The 14,273-nt window shown below is 38.4% G+C and overlaps 1 protein-coding gene across 1 annotated transcript in view; it reads right to left on the minus strand.

Moving 5' to 3' along the window:
* LOC127938488 (cyclic AMP-dependent transcription factor ATF-6 alpha) overlaps window positions 1-14,273 on the minus strand; it is a 35,797-nt gene that overhangs the window by 13,313 nt on the left and 8,211 nt on the right. The window contains exons 8-12 of the mRNA XM_052535138.1: window positions 4,061-4,246; window positions 3,767-3,858; window positions 3,393-3,533; window positions 1,693-1,800; window positions 411-510 (exon numbers count right to left, since the gene is read on the minus strand). Coding sequence (XP_052391098.1) covers window positions 411-510; window positions 1,693-1,800; window positions 3,393-3,533; window positions 3,767-3,858; window positions 4,061-4,246 — 627 coding nt within the window. The remainder of the gene's footprint in view (window positions 1-410; window positions 511-1,692; window positions 1,801-3,392; window positions 3,534-3,766; window positions 3,859-4,060; window positions 4,247-14,273) is intronic.

Consider the following 14,273-nt stretch of genomic DNA (forward strand, 5'->3'; position numbering starts at 1 on the left):
AAAATAAGCCGTTTTGAAATTTTAATAATTTTTCAGCGTATTATTGTTTTTACTGTATTTCTGATCAAACAAATGCAGACTTGGTAAGCATAAGAAACTTAAAAAAATATATTTTTTTTATGTTTTACCAACCTCAGATTTTTTTATGGTATTGTAATATTAACATGAATATATAATATGAATTGTGGAAACTGTTGACTTGAAGCTTAGAGGGTTTATACACACATTCAAATCAAGTAAAGTTACTGACAGTGGGTTTGAAGACAATCAGACTCAGTTTAGCAATGACTGAAAAAAAAAAAAAAAAAAAAAATAAGAAATTAGTCTGAGAGGATTTTTTTTAACGAATGATAAATTCAGAAAACAATTCAACTTTAAAGGAGGAGAAACCAGAAGTGATTAAGTCGTACCGGGATGGTCCTGCCTCTATGGTGAGTTTTGCTTATGCGGCGGGTTTTGGTCCGCTCAACCTCATGACGATGTACCCAGCCCCTCAGCTCATGTGCTATCCTATAGTTATGCAGAGCAGAAACATCACTTTAAATTTCATAAGATGTCAGGTGGTAATATGAAGAATTATATCATCCAAAACTGTGTAGTTTAGTATAAAAAAGGTATGGTCAACAAGATGTAATGTTGTGGTCTTATTCATTTCTTTATGGATAGCTGGACAATGGATTTGAAAATTACAACCAAACTACATAATAAATAAACAGAACACAGGGAATAATAATTAATAAAAAAAATACAGTTTGGTGCTTATTAAAGCAAAAAGTTCAAAGAAGCTGTGGATACAGTCTCTTAGTGGTTACTACACACAGCAACAAAAAAAGCATGCATTTTTTAAAAGCAAAACAATATTTCAAATCATTTGCATGGTACTGATTAATGAGGACACAGGTGTGTGTTTATAGAGTTTTTATAACCGCTTCAGACATGGCTCAGCCAATCATAATCAAGAAGCAGAACTGTTTTATAAAAAGTCGGCCTAATGGATGTTGGCTGATCGAAAGACTGCTACAATTATCTTTTACTGTCATTACAACAGAGCTCAGATGTTTATGTACCAGAACTATTGTTTAAGGGCTATTATAATAAAAATTCCTTTTCGGTTCGGTTGAGATCAGATCAGACTGGGCAAATCTGGGGCACTCTGGACCAGATGTTCTGTAATCTAAATCTGAGAAGAACTGGCTTGTCACAGAACTGCCAGAAAGTACTAACACTATTAAATATACAGTATGTGACCCTGGACCACAAAACCAGTCTGAAGTCGCTGGGGTATATTTGAAGCAATAGCCAAAAATACATTGTATGGGTCAAAATTATACATTTTTCTTTTATGCCAAAAATCATTAGGATAATACTTAAAGATCATTTTCCATGAAGATATTTTGTACATTTCCTAAGGTAAATTTATTATCACTTTTTTTGATTAGTAATATGCACTGCTAAGAACTTCATTTGGACAACTTTAAAGGCAATTTGTTTGCACCCTCAGATTCCAAATATTCAAATAGTTGTATGTCAGCCAAATATTGTCCCATCCCAACAAAGCTTACTTATTCAGCTTTCAGATGACGTACAAATATCAAAATTGTTTTTTGGTCCAGGGTCACATATATTAAACACCACTGAATATCAAAGGGAGTGGGGTAATATCAACTGCTGTAAAGCATGCTCAGTACTGACTTCATGCACTTGGTCCTGTTGACAGGTGGCTGGCAGGGGGGTGTTCTGAAATACAGAGGATCCTTCACCACCATCAGAGCCTTCTGCTCTGATACCACATCCTCTAACCTATGAGAAAGGTATAATAAAAACAACATTAAAAACAGGAAAGTGTAACAAAGAAAAGAATGGAAAAAGGGGGTTCAGAATCTTTATAAGGATGTTTTAATTCCATGAAAACGTAAGGAATTTTACAAGGCTCTTGTTTTAATCATCTCTTGGTACACTGCTGGCTTAACATCTGAATGAATAAAATGTAGAAGTGTCCAAGTCAAGATCATTCTTTCTTATCTCGTCCATGGGAAAAGACAGACTCTGTAAAATCTATAAATGAACACTGCCAACAACTTTTGACAAGTTCACACTTGGCGCTGGTATAGTGAACCTGTAGTTAAAATAAAGCCAAGACATCATGAACAACAAAACACTAAATCTCCCTGATCATTTACAGTTCAATGTAATAGCCAAGGAAATATGTGGCCTCTGAAATGAAATCTCAAGAACTTCTGGCTAGGGATGAGTGACACTGAAGCTCTGGGAAGCTGGATCTATGTCTCACAATCTTTGCTGACACAGAGAAACTCATCCCATAGAAGAAATAGTGAGTGGGAGTCTGGATTACTTTCTATGGGCTCAAGAAGGAAATATATTAAGACACCAGACTAAACTGTTCTTAAAATGTTTAATGCTCAACAATAAAAATACTTTAAATAGGACGAACCCTGGGCTATTTGAAACACTGTCTCTGCACAGATCCAAACTCAGACTGGGATGCAGGCGAATTGAGGATAAAACCTTCTAGGAATGTGATAAACATTATCCCGATGAATGATACAGGGGTAAGAGATTTCACAAGAGATTTTAAAACTCTTGCAGGTGTTTATGAACTGTGTTTATAAAAAACAACATCTGGATCATAATCTTTATGCTTTCATTCATACTCCAGCTCTGAATTCCAGCTTTGCTCTCCAGATAGCTAAAAAAATAATGATCTCAAACAATCCAACCCTAGGATGTCTTTCAAAGAACCAATTACACAGTTTAATCTAGAACATAAAACTTTAGTCCAGCGGAGGAACAGTTGTTAGTGGGGAAAAAACACAGCAGAAATGGATGCACCAGAGAATGACTGACAAGTAGAGCAAATAAAAATGAACCTAAAATTAAGCCTTGTGGAACACCACCTTTTTTAGCCCCAAACAATTCTCACAATCTTAGCAATGCTGGTGATCTTGCCTAACCCAGACCCATGGGAGTGAAGTAACTAAAATTTGACTAGACCCTGCTTGATGAATATCTTTGAGATAAGTCTTTTCATGTGGGTTTTTTGAACTCACATGAAAAAAGTTTTTATATTGTTGAAACAATTTATTTGGACAAGAGAAACCAGTATTACCTTTCAAAACACTGCTCTGGGTAGATAAAACAACAAATGTAGCGAACTGTCAAGTCTTAGTATGTAAACTTGTGTGTAGCGCAGAACAAGAGCCTTGTTCTCTTATGCAGGCATTTGGAAAGAGTCACTCAGCACCTGTGCTTATGTGATTTCAAAAAAATAAATGGACTTGCAAGATTCAATAAGTAAGGTTCTCAGGTGTTTCCAGCCAAAACACAGAGCTTTGAGCATTACTAGGCAAATGTAGAAAACAGAATATTGTTACCCGTTAATGGGGTTAGAGGGATCAGTCTGAGGCCTGTCTGGCACAAGGTTTCTCCCAGACTCTGAGGAAAAGCTCAGCAGGTGTCTGCCACTGAATGCAGGGGCAGCAGGAAATGTAGACCCTCTATTTCCTCCAAGCAGACTGGGTGGGACAGAAAAGGAAACAAAACAAGACAGGACATTAAATAAACCTTTATATAACATTCCTTCTGGTTTATTCAAATAAGATGCATATGAGTTGTAGTTAGGAATCTTCAAATGGGACCACCAAGATTATACGCATTTAATTTATTAAATGTGACTTCATTTACCAATCTAAAAGTGCAGTCATTTTGTAATACATGATAAATTAAAATACATGGATAAATTATTCACCTCATTGGACCCAAGTTAAAGACCAAGAAGACCAGGACTGCCATTAGACACACAGCTCTCCGTTTTGGTGCGGTTGCTTTCATCACAGAGTTCTTATAAGAAAAGGAATGACAGAGAATGTTAACATGTCATCTTACCAGAAGAGTGATGAACTGTTCACAATAATGTCTATAACATGAATTTAAATGTTTTTGATATATTTATGGTGACTTTAAGAAGATCAGCTAATAATCTGAAATCTTTCTTGAAATTATAGCCTGCAAAGAGATCAAGGTAGATATTATAGATGCCAACCTCATTCATCAGGCCTTCCATTTGTCTTTTCAATGTGCCGTTTTCATTCTTCAGCTTCTCGTTCTCTGACAGTGCCACCTTCAGACGGGCCTCCAGCGTCAGCAAATACTCCTTTTTCTTCTTCCGGGAGAGAGAGGCAGACTCCCTGTTCTTTATCATGCGCTGCTGTCTCCGAGACGCACTTGACTGGAAGAAAAAAAAAATCTGGTCAAAACTAGTGAATACACTAGTCTATGCTCATAAGCTGTGACACACAGGCAAGGCAGATTGTTACTGAACTTCCCCTCCACCACACAAATTAGATCTTTGTATCAAGCATTTGTACCAGACACATCCCAACAGTTCCAGCGATGACCATTTTTCAAAATAGTGGAGTCATATTAAAGATTGATTATAGTGCAAACATATTAGAAAAGTGACTACAGCTAGGATCTCCAATTTTGGCACTAGCTATACATTTTGTCAAGACAAACTGAGCGTGGCTGGCCATCCATATATACCCATGGCCCCTATCCACACACACTCCACCTAAAGATAATAGCAGACAGGACCATCTGGCATACTGTCCAGCATAGAGGAATGTGAAGACAGAGAAAGACCACATTTCTATTTTCCATTCAAAGTCATAAGAATGTTTCTGTTGCTCATTACAAGCTGGAATTATAAGTGGAAAAGAATTAGCAAAAATAAATGACGTAAATACGTTTTAATTTTATTTATTTTTGTTTAAAAAAAAAATATATATATATATATATATAGTCTGACAAAATAAATTGATCAAAACATTTGAAATGTTACTAAATATTTATATTTCAAATAAATGCTGTTCTTTTAAACTTTCTATTACAGCGTTAATAATAATAATAATAAGAATCTTTTTCTAGAAATGCTTCTTAAGCACCAAATAAGAATATTAGAATGATTTCTGAAGGATCATGTGGCACTAAAGACTGGAATAAATTCAGCGTTGCCATCACATATAAGTTATAAGTGAATATATTTTAAAATATATAAAAATATATATTACATTTTTTCTAGAATATTTTACAATAATCACTGTTTTACTGTGTTTTGATCAAATAAATACAGTTTAGACAAGCATAAGAGACTTACAGATACAAAAACAAACTAAGTGATGAATTTATGTGTGCTCCATATTAAAAATGTTCTGGAGCAGGATTAAAACTCTTTCCCAATTAAACACAGTTAATTAAGCTTACATAAGCAAGGTCAATTAAACCTCCACCCACTCTTGACAAAACTCCGTGGTCAGATGCTTGCAACAGACAAGTTTGAGAACAGACCACACCAAAAAGAAAGACGAAGTTTAACAAAATAACTTTACTGCAAACGTCTAAAGGGAAACCAAAACCACTAGTTGGGGGGGAGGGGGACAGTTTTCGCAGCCAGTATATTTTAAGACTGGGGCCTAATAATCCTGGTGATTCAACAGTTTGGATCTCTATGTGCCTGTTTATGCTCCCATCTCATGAGAAAGCGCTCCTAAAACCGGGAACCGGGCCACAGCCAGGGCCTGGGAATGAATAACATGTTTGGTTACAGTGTGTGGGGTGCAATCACCATAGCGATCAAATCGGGTGGGAGGAGAAGGATTGGTGGATACTGGCACAGTTCACCAAAATGAATCATTACTGAGGAATTGTGCAGAAACAATGTTGATGATGTTTCAGTCCCATATAGGACTTAGGAAATATCCTTAAACCAAAACCTCAGTATATTCAAACCAAAGGTCTATCACCCAACATTCAGACTAATGGCATTTCCAAATATGAGTCTGTACTGTACAACTCAAGGGAAACTTAATAGTGGAGTCAAGTAGGATCAAAACATGTCAAACCATCTTTTAACCAACCAAGTCTCTGACACATTCTTGGTGAATTTATTTGTTAGCTCATGGTTATTACCCAAATCCACAAAGCTGATACAGCAGTATTCTACCAAAATGACAGCTGAAGCAGAGCTTGAAAGCTGCTTTGTTTGGCATCTCCTTCAGAGATCCATCACAGTTTATTTTACCCTAAGGAATCTGCTTTAGAAAAGATGTGCTAAAGAGAGTTGCTCATAATGCTGAGTGTCGTGAGAATATGCTTCTCACAAGAATTATCGACCTTCCCCTAGATCAAATAATCTCTAAATCCGCATTCTGGAGCAATGTCCTAGTTTCTGGATCACCCTCATGTGTTCCAAACCCATACGTTTTATTTTTCCATGGAATACAAATGCAGAATTTTTACAGAATCTTCTCAAAATTCCTTTCCATACAATGATATACAATGCACCATAAAAGTAATCCATCTTTTTTATGTTTTAGCTGGTATGCAACTATATATTTGTGGTAAGTAGGTGATATATAATTTTTATTGGGTTAACACTCTTACGATGGGGGTAATGATCTGATGATGAGGTAACCCAGAATTACAGAGTTGCTTAGATCATCCTCTTCCCCATTACTATGTACCTACTAGTTTAATCAAGAGAGACTGTGATTAGGGTTGAGTAACGAAACCCGGTGCCAATATGAACAGGTATGCACCGAACCAAATAAGAACACAGATTTCGGTGCCTCTTAAATGCCTGAGCGATCGATTAAAATATTTGTCCTGGTTCTCCGAAATGTACACAAGAAGCATAGGAGTCGCTAGGCTTTTTTTAGCGGGGCTATTGCATTTAGCTCCATAAACAGTAAACAAATTTGCAATCGCCTCAGATTTAGTCCACTTAAATTTCACATGAAACCGGCGTCAGGCCGGTCTCCTCCCCATCTTTCAGCACACTCTTCAATCCACAGACCGCGGCGGAGCAGACTCAAACACAGGACACACACTGTGTGTTTATCGATAGATTGTTAGAATATTGCAGTTCAGTCATAAATAAAGTTTACAAAAGGTCATGAGAAAGCAATCGGTTTCTCCGTTCACCGCTCATCACACCACAGTAGTTTCCTACAGCGACAATCTAGCCCTTATCACATATAAAGACATTAATTACCCTTATTTAAATATACTTAAATTAATTATACGTACTTTATACATAAACTACTGTGCAAAAGTCTTAATCATAGGCAGTCTGTTGTCAGACTGCTTGTGAATTCAACAATCTGGTACCGCTTTAAAAGTATCTAAATGACAAAACCTAATCGATACCCAACCCTTACTGTGATTATCGAATATCTAGAAAGAAGAGTGTTCAATGTTAATAACAATTTACTACATTTGTTACAGTATAACTTCAAAAGACAAATGGCCATGGCATTTTTTAAAGAAATTAATAGTTTCCGTCAGCAATAGTGCTTTAAACAGACTGAAACTGACATTAAAGACATGCATAATTTTATAAAATATTAACATTTTAATATTAAATAATAATTTCTATTCAAAGAATCTTGAAAAATGTACCACGGTTTCCTCAAAAAACATTTGCCAGCACACCAAATAAGCAATACTGGTCAATTAATAAGCCAGATAATATATTGGTTTACTTATAGTGTGTAGTGCATGACATTTTGCATAAGAAAAAGCCTAAAGAATCTCAGCCTAGTCTTCCAGGGCAGGGAACTGAAATCTGCTCGACGATGCACAAGCTGTCTTGCCAAAGATCATTAATCTTAAACTGCTTTAAACAAAGTATTACATACAACCTGCTACACTGTCATCAGCATTCAGCTGTTTCAAACATCCCACGCCGCAATAACTCACAAGCAGTCATACATAAACACACACTCTCAAAGACACCTGCCCCACCTGCTAGTTTTGCACTGCAATTCCTTCTAAACCCCCTCAAACCCCAAATCTCCCCTGAGGCCAAACCACAAGCAGCCCTAGTTAAACCACAGCTGTGCTAACCCTCAACAAACACACACACACTCAACAACTCTTTATGGGCTTTGACAGATTCGATGGGCTTCACATTTTACCGCTGCACAATCATGACATTAGCGCAGGGGGAAAAAAAAGACAGGAAAGACAAACATAGACTCTGACATATTTTTAATCTACTTGAGTCTAAACTAATGTGATTGTGTTTTTTTTTTTTTTTTGAAAATACAATTTTCTCCCATAAAACCTGTTGGCTTTTAATTGAGGGATACAATTCACTGAATAAATATTTCTACAGAACAGTTCAACAACAATCCTTACATCACTGTCTGTGACACGGGTGGGTTGGAATTATTATTTTAACTATCATAACAGTGCGCAAAAACAAACCCCAAGAAATATGTAGAACAGTGGTTTTCAACCTGTGGTCCGCGGCCCCCTAGTGGGCCGTGGTGGTATTGCAGGTGGGCCGCCAATTATTTTCTGTTCATTTCCAGTCCATTCTAGGGCTGTGCGATTAAAAGAAAACGTCCTAAAATCACGATTTGAGCGTGCGCATATGCCTAACTCCAGGTTCACACACTGTCTGTGATGCGCCTTTTTTCTGAGCCAATGTTGACGGATCAGAGCGTTCTCACTGCGGTAAAAGGCTAGAAATAAAAATGTGCGAAAATAATTCATGTCTAACACATGAGCATAGAGTGAATTTGTTAGTGAACAGGATGCAGTTTAAGTGAGAGGAGACACGTTTTAAGTGTGCACACTCTCTCCTCGCAAAGCAGCGTGTATCTGAGCAAGCACGACCGGTTTTGTGACAGAGCAAAGGAAATCTGCTGCGAACAGAGAGATTCGCACTCGTGCATTATTTTAATGTGCTTTCGCGTTATATTTATGCGCTCTCACTGCTGACCGCATACACATACTGTATACACACTGTAAACACCTGAGGCACTGTTACAATTAATGAGCTCTATGAACAATGCATGGCAAAAAAGAAAAAAAGTCCCTGTATACAGGATTTTTTTTTTTTTTTTTTTTTTTTTTTTGCCACAAGTCTATACATTTGTTTACATCTTCACTATAGTGATAATTTTGACTTATGTCTGTTCTAGAAATGTTACAACTTTTTGATAAAGCTCTGATTGGTTTTCTTTTGGAAATATGTTTCAAATTAATCCTGAATGCTTTTATGACTGTAAAAGCACAATTGCAAAATTGATCAAAATAATCGCGATAGTTTTTTTTTTTTTTTTGTCCATATCGCACAGACCTAGTTTATTCAATAACTATAGTTTAAAATCTAGCTTCTGAGTACTAAGTTATTAACCCAACAATAGCGGGGTCAGTTAATTTTTTTGAAGTGGGCCGCGCAAACATATGTGTTTGGTTGTGTGGGCCGCGAGTTGAAAAAGGTTGGGAACCACTGATGTAGAACCATTTAGATTGTACATATTTTTTGCAAAGAAAAGTATATAAAATAACGCACGCACGCGCGCGCACACACAAACATATGTATTAATGTATGTGTATTATAATGAAACTTATGAGATTTTATATATATATATAAATAATAAAAAAACTTTGAAAATGATTGAAAAATTGATTTAAGAGGTTTAAAAAAATAAAATTATATATATATATATATATATATATATATATATATATATATATATATATATATATATATATAATGTAAGTGTGTGTGTGTGTTTGTGTGTGTATTCACTCACATCTGTATATGAACTACAAACACACGTATATATATATATATATATATATATATATATATATATATATATATATATATATATATATAATGTAAGTGTGTGTGTGTGTTTGTGTGTGTATTCACTCACATCTGTATATGAACTACAAACACACGTATATATATATATATATATACACACACACACACACACATACATACACATGCATATAAATCAATGTATTAATATATGCATATATGTATATGTATGTATACATGATCCTACAAGCAGGGGAAAAATTTCTCATCCTTGACCCCAAATGAATGAAATGTATAAACGCATTGCTCCATTTTTCCCCTTTCTCGTTGCTGCAGAGAGTGGCTTGCTTGAGTGTAAGGGTTCATGCATGAGCATGTGTGTGTGTGTTTGCCACGTAGGAGTACAATACCCCAACCAAGTGTCTGGAGCTCAGAATGAAGGACAAAAACAGAAGTAGGAGAGAAAGTGAACATGTGGCTGTGCTCTGCTAAATAGTTTCTTTTTTTTTCTGAAAGCCAACAGACGTTGAGGCTACAGAGGCGAGTCTTTCATATTCCCCTTAATGTCAGATCATTCTAGAGTCGTGGCTTACATACTAAACACATTAGATATTTTTTACACTTTAAAGTCAATTCACAACTCCAAAAACAGCATTTATGTCAACATTTGAAACTTATTTTGGAGAATTTGATATTTCTAAAATTACATCAGCCAACTGAGAATTACAGACTACAATAAAATCTGAAACCTGCGGAATTGCAACATGCAAAGAAGATGTGGATTTACAAGGAAACCACTGGTGTATATGGAGACAATAACTGTTGCTATAAATGTGTGAACTTTTTTTGCTTCTCTTTCTGCCCAGACATTCACAACTGAGTCTAAATGACAGCTTGTGTGGACTGAATACATTCTGTGCATAAAATCATACAAGCCATGAACTACCACATAAACGTACAGATGGGAATGAAATGCACATGCATGTGCTCTGCATTTTATCCATCCAAGTGTGAACACAGAGCAGTCAGTAGTGAACACACACCCGGAGCAGTTGATAGCCATTTTTGGAGAGCATTTGGGGGTTCGGTGCCTTGCTCAAGGGTCTCATCTCAGTCATGGTATTGAGGGTGGAAGAGAGCACTGGTTATTCACCCCCGAGACCCGAACCTGTGACCTTTGGGTTACAAGTCAGACTCTCTTAATAATAATAAATAATAATAATACATTATATTTATAATGCACTTTTCATCAGAGATCTCAAAGTGCTACAGGGTTAAAACAAAAACAAAAAGATAAGCAGTTCTTTAATAATAATAATCTAAAAGGGACCAAAAGCTTTGCTAAAAAGAAATGTCTTGAGGCCTTTTTTTTAAAACAATCAGTAGATTGTGGAGCCCTCAAGGAGTCAGGGAGGCCATTCCACAGATGTGGGGCAGCAGTACAAAAGGCCCTGTCTCCCATTGTCCTCAGTCTGGTTCTGGGTATGTGGAGGAGGTTTGAGTGAGTGGAACGGAGGGAACGGGTTGTGGTTTGTGGGTTGATAAGTTCTTTTAGGTAGGAGGGGGCATGTCCATGGATGCATTGATGTGTGAGGAGTGAAACCTTGTACTCAATCCTGGTGGAGATGGGAAGCCAGTGGAGTGAGTGAAGAATGGGGGTAATGTGCTCATATTTCCGCACTCTCATCAGGATCCTAGCTGCAGAGTTTTGGATGTATTGAAGCCTCTGCAGACTCTTTCCAGGAATCCCAATGAGAAGTGCATTGCAGTAGTCCAGTCTGGAGGAGACAAAGGCATGAACCAGTTTTTCGGCATCTGAAAAGGTGAGAATGGGCCGGAGTTTGGAGATTTTACGGAGGTGGTAGAAAGAGGTCTTGCATAAGTGATTTATATGAGCTTCAAAAGTGAGTTGGGAGTCAATTTTTATACCAAGATTAGTTACTGTTGATGAGAGGGGAATGTTGGTGCCAGAAAAGGTGATACTGGTTATGGATGATGATTTGATTTGGTGAGGAGTGCCAATCAAGATGGCTTCGGTTTTGGAGCTATTTAGTTGAAGGAAGTTGTGCTCCATCCATACCTTTATCTCCTCCAGACAGGTGCTGAGTTTTGATGGGGATGACTGTGAGGGTGTGGATTCAGCTGTGGCATGAACATAGAGCTGTATGTCATCGGCATAGCAGTGGAATGAGATTTTGTGACGGCTGATGATTTGGCCAAGGGGGGTGAGGTAGAGAATGAAGAGGATGGGGCCAAGGACTGACCCCTGGGGGACACCGCATGTAACTGTGTGTGGATATGATTTGGAGTGGCCCAGGGAGATGTATTCTGACCGGTTTGTGAGGTATGATCTGAACCAACTGAGGGCAGTATCATTTAGTCCAGTAGTGAGGTGGAGCCGGTTTAAAAGAATACCATGATCGACAGTATCAAATGCAGCAGAAAGGTCCAGGAGGATGAGGAGGGAAGGGGAGCCAGCATCAGATGATATGAGGAGGTCGTTTGTGACTCTAACGAGGGCAGTCTCTGTGCAGTGAGCAGAGCGGAAACCTGACTCTTTGAATTTTTCAAAGAGGTTATTATATTTGAGGTGGTCCTGAAGGTGGCTGGCAACTGCTTTCTCAAGTACTTTTGATATGAAGGGGAGATTTGAGATGGGCCTATAGTTGGATAGGACTTCCGAATCAAGAGTGGGTTTTTTGAGCAGTGGTGTGATAATGGCATTTTTTAAAACAGGGGGAACGTGATCAGTTTTGAGGGAATGATTTATAACAGCAGTGATCAGGGGACTTAGGACGGTGATATGAGTTTTTACCAGGGAGGTTGGGAGAGGGTCCAGGGGACAGGTGGAGGATTTCATCTTCCTGATGATGTTCTGCACCTCTTCTGATGAAACCTCAGGAAAGCAGTTTAGGGGTTGGGAGATGGTATATGTTGGGGGAACAGTTTGGGTGGGAGGACTAGAAAGGGCAGAGCGAATATGTGCAGTTTTTGACGTGAAGAAATCCATGAATTTATTGCACTGCTCTTCTGTAGCGGCAGTAAGTGGGGTCGATTGTGGTTTGAGAAGGTGATTTATAGTGGAAAAGAGCTGCTTGGAATTTCCTGGGCTGTTTCTGATGGCATCGGAGTAAAACTGTGACCTTGCCTCTTTAAGGGACTGTGCATATTTTTGTTGTTGCTTCCGGTAGATTTGTTTATGTACAGTGAGGCCAGAGGCTCTGAAATGCCACTCAAGGACCCGCCCTGCTGCCTTCATCTTACGAAGCCCATCTGTAAACCAGGGTGCTGAGTGGGTGAAGGTGACTGTTCTTGTTTTAACAGGTGCATGGAGGTCCAGGAGGCTGCTCAGATGGCTGTTGTGGTAGTCCACTGCTTCGTCGGCTGATAAAAAGTGTGTGGAAAGATGCTGAAAGTCTGCTGCCAAGAGTTCTGGGTTTATGTTTTTTAGGTTTCTGAAACATATGTTCCGCTTAGGCTTGGAGAGGCTGGATGGGGATGGCAAATCCATAGAGATTACCTTGTGATCGGACACACCTAGGTCATACACCTGCAGGTTGGTGAGAGGGGCAGAGTTAGTAATGACCAGGTCCAGGGTATGCCCCCTGGTGTGTTTGGGAACACCAACAAGTTGTTTTAAGTTAAAGCAGTCCAGTAGTTGAAGAAATTCAGCTGAAAAACGGCAGGAGGGGGTGTCAACATGGATGTTCATATCACCTAAAATTATAACATTGGTGGAGGATGTGCAGAAAGTTGTGAGGAGATTTGACATCTCAGTGATAAATGATGGGTTTGATTTTGGTGGTCGGTAGATGAGAAGGGACAACACAGGGGAAGGGGACTTACATTTAAATGCAAGGCATTCAAATGAAGATAGTTCAGGTAATGGTTGCAGAGATAAATCCAGATCGCTGCGATGGATGACTGACAGGCCGCCACCACGCCCCGTGCTGCGAGCTTTCTGGAGGTAGCTATATCCTTGGGGACAGCTCTCGTTTAAAGAAAAAAAGGTATTTGGTTGGTGCCAGGTCTCTGTAATGCACATATAATCCAGAGATTTTTCCAGGATATGGTCATGAATGAGGCAGGATTTGTTTGTAATAGACTGTGCATTTAAGAGTTCGATTTTGCTACTTGATGAAGCAACAAATCTTTGCACTGGCCGTAGCAGACTGGAGTCCACTCCACATTTTGCATTCAGCTCACTGAGAGGTGTTACCATGGAGACATCCAAACTACTTAGCCGATAGGAGGCAGCACTCTGATGACGTGTATGTGGTGCGACAGTTCGTGTTGCTGACCAGAGAGCCGGGATGGTAGGACTTGTCTGTGAGCAGACAAACTTTCTGCAGGAACTTCTATGGAGATAGCGTCTTACTATTAGACCATGACTGCGCTCTATAATCCCACAATACAATCAAAGTCATTACTGGTGCAAAGGCTCTTAGACAATGTATCGCCCACATAGGTGGGACAATGAATTACCATGTATCAGGGCTCTGAACCAGTTCAAGGAATGGTTCGGAAATTAACTAAATTTAGACAGGAACAGAACCAGAAACAAAATCTGATTTTATAGTTCCGAACAGAATCGAAAATTTTAAATGGCCATTAACCGGTTTATAACATAATT

Source organism: Carassius gibelio, chromosome A20 (genome assembly GCF_023724105.1).
Source record: "Carassius gibelio isolate Cgi1373 ecotype wild population from Czech Republic chromosome A20, carGib1.2-hapl.c, whole genome shotgun sequence".
Lineage (NCBI taxonomy): Eukaryota > Metazoa > Chordata > Actinopteri > Cypriniformes > Cyprinidae > Carassius > Carassius gibelio.